Source organism: Melanaphis sacchari, unplaced genomic scaffold (assembly GCF_002803265.2).
Source record: "Melanaphis sacchari strain LSU unplaced genomic scaffold, SCAv2.0 Contig0_pilon_pilon, whole genome shotgun sequence".
Taxonomy (NCBI): domain Eukaryota; kingdom Metazoa; phylum Arthropoda; class Insecta; order Hemiptera; family Aphididae; genus Melanaphis; species Melanaphis sacchari.
The window spans coordinates 17,925,700-17,934,770 of record NW_020270366.1 but is presented as its reverse complement, the minus strand read 5'-3'; the positions used below and the strand labels follow the sequence as shown (position 1 = coordinate 17,934,770).

Genomic DNA, 9,071 nt, shown 5'->3' with positions numbered 1-9,071 from the left:
CATATTATTATCCTTTCAAATAAAAGTTATTAAAAACAATATAATATTGCCCTTAGTGAATTGTAGACTATTTTGTAATTATAATTTATTTATTTTTTATTTTAAGTTTCATGATATCACCGCGACAAGTATTATGCCCGTTACCCCGCCCTGTTTTGAGTGCACTACGTTAACCGCACAACCACCAAACAAAATCTGTTCGGATCAGGTAGTAAGGTTTAAATACGAATGCACGGATGACCCGTACCACACAACGAAAAATTGTCGAACTCCTAAGCTGAGTTGTAAAATAAAAAAGTCGTGCTCTGTCAAACGTAATGTAGAAGAAACATTCAGAAAACGTAATCAACAATATTTATGACACTACTTTAGAAGTATAATACCTACATTTTCGTTACACAATGACGTAAAGAAATTATTTATACGGTTATATTTTTATGTAGTCGTGTAAAGTTTTAAAAAGTTAAATAATTTTGTTGAATATTCATATGTTTAATGTTTAAAATATAAATATTTTCACAGGCAAACTCAAAACGTTGAAGGAAATAAAAAAAAAAAAGAAAATCATAAAAAAATATGGATTCAGATGAATTTTTTTTTTTCATTTATATCTAACCTATCTATACTTATATTTATCCATGTTCTCTTTTGTTTTATACCTATAAATACCTAATGTTAATTAATAAAATATTGAATTCATTATAGACTATAGTTTTCATTTATTCTTTTGTAATTAATCATTTCTAATGATCAGTTGCGAATTAACATATAAGCCAAGTAGGCCCTGTTCTAAGGGCGTCTTAATTTTAAATTATACAAAGGGTGCCGTCTACGACGCCCAGTACAAGAGACAAAAATACGAAATTAATATTTCCTTGCAATAGTTCTTAATTAATTTTTTGGTGGTGCTTTCTCGGCCATTTATTTTATATACGTGCCGTACTCTTCGAATTGATTTAAAATTTTAGACAAATGTACAACTATATTTTTAAGCAATACAATCAAAATTACACCACTCTAATAATTTGTGTATCTCCACCACATCTGTTCAATTTATTAGTACTCTGCTTCCGTCTTGATTTTTTTGATTCTATCACTAATATATACCTCCACTATACACTAAGCTCGATAATTTTAGAATAACACACTCGAGAAATACAATTCGTTTAAATTTTACAGTCTGAACTAATATAAACGATAGGATAGGTCCCATCAACGAGAATATGCGTCTTAATAAATTTGAAATAATATTCACATACCTCAATGAAGTTATTTGATGGATCGATATATTAAACTTATCCGTTGAGTCAATGCCAAAGTCTTATTTTATTTATGAAATACAAAAACAACGAATAGGTATTACGTTCTGTGTCACCCCCATAAATTTAGAAACACAACCATAACAGACATTTACAATTAATTATATCCAAAAATTCATTTTTAACTTGTTAAAAAGTGTTGGATTGCTATCAGACTTTGTAGGATTTAATTTTCATTGAGGAAGATTTTCTAAATTTTGTTCGGTCAATTATACTTTTCTAAATTATAATGAACTTGACGTCCTTTTATAGTTTTCCTTTAAACTTTTTCATACAACTTTTGAGTGTGATTGTCCAATTTATTTTTTTTTTACAAATATTAATTTTACCAATTTACTTTTATTTCCTAAGATTAAATTATTTATAAACTTAATACTTTCAAGTTGATACAATAAATTAATTACTAGCATTCTTTATAATTTATACTGCACAAATTAAAAAAATTAGCGATCATTATTATTATGAATGTTAATTATAAATGTGAGTTTATTTTTAAAAATACATTCTCAATAATTTAAAAACAAATATTCTAGAAGCTATTTACAAGCTCAATTTAAAAGTGACGCATTTTAGACAAATACGGTAAGTATTAAAAAGTTTTTTGAACTATTTTCAGTTTGGCGAATTCTGTATTGTACTTACAAGTGCAACTAAATCAAATATGACAAAATTCAAAAGAATCGATTAAAGAAGTTTCTATTGAGATAGAAAAAACTGTACATGAATTAATGCACGTAATAACAGTAGATAAACCATGAGTGGAAGCTAATATATATAACAGATATCGCAAACAATAAAGGCACACACATCAAGCGTGTTTATAGCAATTAACAGGCATATCTCAATCCCATAGCTTACATTAATCCTAGAAAATTGTTGTACCTAGAGAGCTACTTACTACTTTGTGAACGCTTCTGCTTAGCTGTAATTTATTATAATTCAAAAGTGACAGCATTTCATGTATGCAATTTATGTATTCAAAAATACATTATTATATAAAATTAATAAAAATTGCTAAATTTAATTATTACTTAGCTGCATGTACTTGTTAATTTGTTATGAAGGCACCAATCATATTCTCATGGTATGCTATACAGCCATATTGAACACTAAATTTATTGTTCTTACAAAAGGTAATTAATTTAATACAATATACCCAAAAATAAAAAAAATGATCAGTGAAAAAAATTTCAATTATATAGATAAAAAAAAAATCTAATAAAGATAACAAATAAATTTGTGTATATGTTCTTATATTATTAAATGAATTAGAATGTAAGAAAATTATTAAATATTTTCAAGGTATAACATTGTAATAAAAATAGTTTCCCTCGTTCTATGTGATAGATATTTTAAAAATGTGAACATTAAATATTAAATATTAATTAGTAATAACTACTATTACCTGTTTTATTGAGTGGTTTAAAAATAGGAATACATTATTTTGATAAAATATTACATTGAAAAAGTTGCATATATTTTTCTTGAAGTAATTTATTAGTTAAATAATAATGACATAGTGAAATAACTTTAGTTTAAAACTTTTTGGAACAATGTAACTTAAAAAATGGCACAATTGATTATTGAGTTTCAAAAATAATAAGTATAAAATTTAAACAAAATTAACATGACATAAAAAAAATATATTAATTATTTTTTTTTGGTGTAGCAATGATAACTGATTTTATTTCAGTATACGCTTTCAGACCATATTCACCCAATTCTCTTCCATAACCAGACATTTTGAAACCGCCAAATGGTGCTTGTACTCCAAGCACATTGTAACAATTAACCCTGTTTATATAAATCATTTTAGATTAAATAAAAAAAAATATATTCAAGTAATTCTTATTACTTACCAAACAGTTCCAGCTCTAAAACTCTGGACAGCTTTATTTACTGTGTCTATGTTCTTTGAAAACACTGCTGCTGCCAAACCATAATCAGAATTGTTGGCTCGGCTAATTACCTCGTCAAAATCACTGAACTTTAATATTTGTTGTACAGGGCCAAAAATCTATATAATTAAAATAATGATTTATTAAATAATAACACTTAAATACATAGATGTATGTAATTTTAAATTGTACTTCTTCTTTTGCTATTTTCATATCATCTTTAACATCAGCAAATACAGTTGGTTGTATAAAATAGCCCTTGTCACCAACTCGTGAGCCACCGGTGACAAGTGTAGCTCCTTGTTTTTTTCCACTATCAATCATGCTAAGAATTTTGTTTAATTGTTCTTCATCAACCTAATTACATTATAATAATTTAGTTCATAAAGTATTTATATTTTAGGAGTATCATTAAAATATAATTTTACCTGTGGTCCTTGGTGTGTTTTTGGATCGAATTGATCTCCTACAATACGTTTTTCTGCTCGTTTTGCACTTTTCTCAACAAACTCATCATAAATTGAATCTTGAACAAATGTCCGAGAACCAGCACAACAACATTGTCCCTAAATCATAATGATTTGAGTTTTATGAATTACATAATGTTATATAATTTTAAAACTAACCATATTATAGAAAAGCCCAAAATGAGCACCTTCTACCGCGTAATTAATGTCAGAATCGCTGAAAACTATATTTGGAGATTTACCACCTAATTCCAATGTTACTCTCTTAAGATTGCTTTTAGCAGCACTTTCAGCTATGATTTTGCCAACCTAATTGAAACATACAATCAAAATATAGTACTTTTAAAATTTCCAAGTTATTCAATTACCTCAGTTGAACCAGTAAATGCAATTTTATCTACACCAAGGTGATCAACAATAGCTTTTCCAGCAGTTGGACCATAACCAGGAACGATATTAACAACACCGGGTGGGAATCCTGCTTCTTTCACAAGACTAGCAATGTATAAAGCAGTAAGAGGAGTTTGTTCAGCTGGCTTTAGAACAACAACATTTCCTGATAAAAATTACATTAGATAAAATATTATTATAATACATATTATATATATATACAACTTTTTAGTTATTAAATAATTTACCCGCGGCCAAAGCTGGTCCAATTTTCCAAGATAACATTAATAATGGGAAATTCCAAGGGATAATTTGACCACATACACCAACAGCTTCGTGTCGTGTATATGAAAAATAATCACCATCAATTGGAGTAACTTTACCGTGATTTTTGTCAGCCCAACCAGCAAAGTAGCGTAATACACCAATAAGTCCTTGTACATCATCTGACAATGCAACACTATAAGGTTTACCATTGTCCAGTGCTTCCAAGGACTAAAAATAAATTAATTTAATTTAACTTAACTTAAAATCTCACAAAATATACATTAGTTAGGTAGTAGTTCTTACAGCTAAATAAACAGCATCTCGTTGAATTAAGTCTGCTAATTTGTAAAGAAGCATACCACGTTTTGAAGCATCCATTGTGCGCCAAGGGCTGTTTAACTTAAATGCTTCTTGAGCAGCAGCAACTGCATTGTTAATATCCACCTAAATAGATCATTAAACAACTTTATAAAATATAACAAAAACAAGAAAATAACAAAGGTAAAAATATGCAACATACAGCATCCCCTTCTTGAACTTGAGCAATTGGTTCACCAGTAGCTGGATTGAGCGTATCAAACGTCCTTCCAGATGAAGATTTCACAAATTCATTATTAATAAATAACTAAAAGAAACACCATCAATTAAATTAATAAATATAAAATTGTAAAAATACTTCAAGGTGAAAATAGATATGAACACAATGTTATATTATAGTCAAGCATACAAGAATATAAAATGAAGTTGGCTTTATCAAAAAATAAAACTTATGTAATGAATAATAATATACTGTATATCATAACACATTATGATATTTCATACAAACTAATTTAATAATATTTTAAATATTTAGATTTAATAAAATATATTAAATGTTATAAAGAACTTATTTATACATAGATTCATTTATAAGAATAATCATTACATTTAAAACATCAATCATTAAATTAACTCATAATACAAATTTAATACCTATTATTAATGTCTCAATCTAAACACGCATATGGTTGAGTCAATATATGGTTTGATTACATTTAAAAGCAACATCTTGTAACATCTTTAAAAACCTACATAACATAGAAAATGGTGCTCAGTCACCCACTCCATAGTGCATCCAATTATTATGTTATTTTTTTATCCAAGTATTATTCAAGTTTAAAGCTAATTGGAGAATTTTATTTCTATACCTAACTAAATATTTCTCCTGCTTTATTATTTTTTTAAAATAATAATTCAAATTCAACACTTTTGAAGATGAATTTAATAAAGACCAATCCAAATTATTTTTACAAAAGATCAGAAATAATTATTTAGCAATTATCATATATTGCTTTATTGCTTAATCTAAAATCGGGTATATTGTAAAAAAATACTCTCCTACTCACTCACCAATAAATTTTCACATTAAGTGATTGGAACAGATTTGATGAGCTAGGTAGTTATCAAATAAAATATATATTATCATCACGCATTCTCAAAATAATACACTATTTACCCCACTCACCTTATTACCTTACTTTTAACTCATTGTAATTTTATTAACTTAAATCGCTCGGCATTTAAATTAATAAAATTGTCAAATATAGATAAATTCTCATAAGCAATACCCAAACAGATGATACAAATATTAAACACTGTATGTACATATTTATCTGCATTTTAAGAATATAAATTTATTATACTTCAAAGTATAAATTAAAAATTAGTAAGTCAGGATTAAATTGTCTGAAAGACATTTGAAATCTTGTTTAAAATACTTTAAAATAATAATTTTAATATAATTGCTCATACTAGTATAACTGTATACCCATTAAATTGTAGTGAATACATAAAATTGCCTAAATTGTATAAATTACCTACTTAAAAAAATAGAAATTAAATATTTTAATAAAAAAGTGTATTATACATTAAATATCTAATAGTAAATTTTAATGTTTATGTGATTGTAAAAAGTTTCTTATCCTACAAATAAAATGGAAATATTTTTCCATGTAATTGTTTTAAATACCTAAGGATTGAGATTTGATAATAGGCAACATTTTGAATTTTAAAATAATTATAACTGTACTTCAAAATTAAAATATTAGAAAAATATTTTTTAAAGCTCCCTAAATAAAATTCTTACATTTAAATTTTATAATTTATCAATTTACTTTAATATTAAAATTAATACAATTAAACAAAATCTTCTGAGCATTAAATTGTCTATTTTATGTGTTAATAAGACTGAGACAAAGATACACATTATTTTATAATGCTTTCATAACAATATAAATATTTATAATATAAATAGTAGTACAAGCAATACGGTATAAAATATATAGATACTACTAAAATAATAATGTACCTAATACAATAGACAGTGTATAGAATTAATCTATATTGATAAAACATTTTATTTTCTTCAAGAAATAATGAACTTCAACTTTGGTAATTATAAAAATAATATTTATGTATATATATTTATATATATTTAAAAAACTTTGAAAAAATATATTTTTAATTATAGTTGCAGAGAATTTCTTAATATTAATAAAAATTGTTTAAAAGATATTAATATTAAAATAGCTGAAAAATAATCTCACTTTGAAAAATGAAAACATATAAATGCTAAGAAGCCCTAGTAATATACTTAAGAGTAAGTGGTGCCTAAAATAAAAATCTGAACTGTATAATTATCTACATAGATAGATGATTAGATAATATAAATTAAAACAATTATGAAGCTCATTTAGTGGCATAGTTATTTATTGGGGATAGATCCTCCAGAGCCTTAAAGGATATACCTACTTATTTCCATTTCAAATAAGCAAAAAAAAAAAGACTTCAATATAATGTCCTGGTTTGGTAGTTTCAAAATTTAACAACCCTAGACATGGTGTTTGGACTTTCATGTTTATCCTATAAATGATATATCCTTCCCCCCCCCAAAAAAAAAATCATAATTATGCCACTAAGCTCATTATAAATGAAAATAATTATAATACCTAAGTTAGGTATATAGAATCAATTTAAAGTTAACTAATATACAATTTACTGCAACCTATTAAATGTATATGCAATGTCTAAAAATACAGCTGTATATCTGTATTACATGCAACTACATTATTTTAAATATAGGTATAGGTACTTGAAAAACTATAATTTATCATAGATAAGTATTGGAGGATAAAGAATTCAGTCTGTGAAGAATTAAGAAACACCCTGAATCAAAACATGCTGGAAAGTTTTATATTAATGAAGGTATTGAAAAAGACTTATTACCAAGCACTGACTCAAATGAAATTATTAACGAATTGGATTCTAGAAATACAATGTTTACCTAGCAAATTAATATTATATTAAATGTTTGTTTTTAAACTTATTATTAATCAATACAAATTTGTTATAATTTAACTATTATTTTAAAATATATTTTTAAATATATGTTAATAATAACCTTTAAAATTTATCAGGTATCATTTGGACTACCTCAGGCTTAAGTAAAAAATTGTACATTTTAAATAGGTACTGTATTATAATATTTTAATACATTTCTTAGAAATTTATTTTCAAAACAGAAGTGAGAAAAGATTGTTAGTATAAAAATAATGTCTCTATTAATATATTTTTCATTATTTATAATATGACTTATGAGGCCCTAACAAATATTTCCAGGTAGACCAAAAGTTGCTTATCTGCCCATAAAAGTATATAATGTATTTCATATCAAATTCCAATAGTTACCTAAATAGAAAGATTTTTATTGTGATTAAAAATTAAACAGAAATATAAACCTTCATTTTGAAATACTTATTAATAGGTTAAATTTAAAATTATAAAGAAAGACAGCATATAGAAAATATTAGTCTATACATTTTAAAAATTATAATTATTATAAAATGAAATAATCACTAAAGGTTATCTTTATAATAGATATACAAGTACAGAATTTATTATTATAATCAGAGTTAAATATACACTGAATGCATTTAGGTACTCAGAAATACATTAACTGTATCATGCTATGACTAGTATGATTTGCATGGTATTTTTATTTATGAACACGTTCTTTCACAAGTAACTAGTTAGTAGTTCATGATCGTCAAAATACTATTGCTCGAGCAAACAGACGTGGCAAATTAGCAACAGGTTATATAATAATAATCATTATTTATAACAAAATATTACCTCAGTATACTTGATCGGCGGGTTGATTATTGGTTTAGGGATGCTACTGGCAAAACACTTTTGTATCACCGGAATTGTGGAACCGGAAATCTTGTTCATCAACCGAAACATTTTTGATGGGTAGTAATACAACGAAATTCGAACGAAAGGAAACTAAAAATATCTTATGTGGTCCACTAACAAGTTTTTAGTACTACAGACGTCTAGTCTAGAGAGCACTAGTCACCGTAGTCTGTCATCCGGTCTCTGAACTCTGAGATAGACTAAAACTAGAAAGACGAAAGTGACAACTGTTTAGGACTAAATAATAAATTAGTAATTACTGACAGGCGGTGGAAGTGCAGACGTAACTCGTGTTCAAGGCCAAATAACCGGGACTCTGCACAGTTCACGTGATACTGATCATAGTTGAGAATACATAGTATTATCGAAAACATATGACTGGGCGTATCATAAGCATATTTAACCATGATAAGCGATGTTGACGATGCGCGTTATTACAGATAATGAAACCATAACAAGCTATACTCATTACTGTGATAAGCGATGTAAAGTTTCTC

The 9,071-nt window shown here is 26.2% G+C and overlaps 1 protein-coding gene across 2 annotated transcripts; it reads right to left on the bottom strand.

Moving 5' to 3' along the window:
- Positions 1-2,939: 2,939 nt before the first annotated feature.
- LOC112591652 (aldehyde dehydrogenase, mitochondrial) lies at positions 2,940-8,911 on the bottom strand. Of its 2 annotated transcripts, XM_025335537.1 has the most exons (11): positions 8,839-8,911; positions 8,512-8,780; positions 4,862-4,966; positions 4,645-4,785; positions 4,323-4,569; positions 4,053-4,240; positions 3,844-3,993; positions 3,646-3,783; positions 3,410-3,574; positions 3,179-3,336; positions 2,940-3,113 (listed from the first exon to the last, which is right to left on the bottom strand). In XM_025335537.1, the coding sequence occupies exons 2-11, from the start codon at positions 8,620-8,622 to the stop codon at positions 2,966-2,968; spliced, it is 1,551 nt and encodes a 516-aa protein (XP_025191322.1). In that variant the 5' UTR covers positions 8,623-8,780; positions 8,839-8,911; the 3' UTR covers positions 2,940-2,965. The 2 variants fall into 2 exon arrangements, with proteins under 2 accessions (XP_025191322.1, XP_025191319.1); XM_025335534.1 differs by having other exon boundaries at positions 8,512-8,907.
- Between the last annotated feature and the right edge of the window lie 160 nt (positions 8,912-9,071).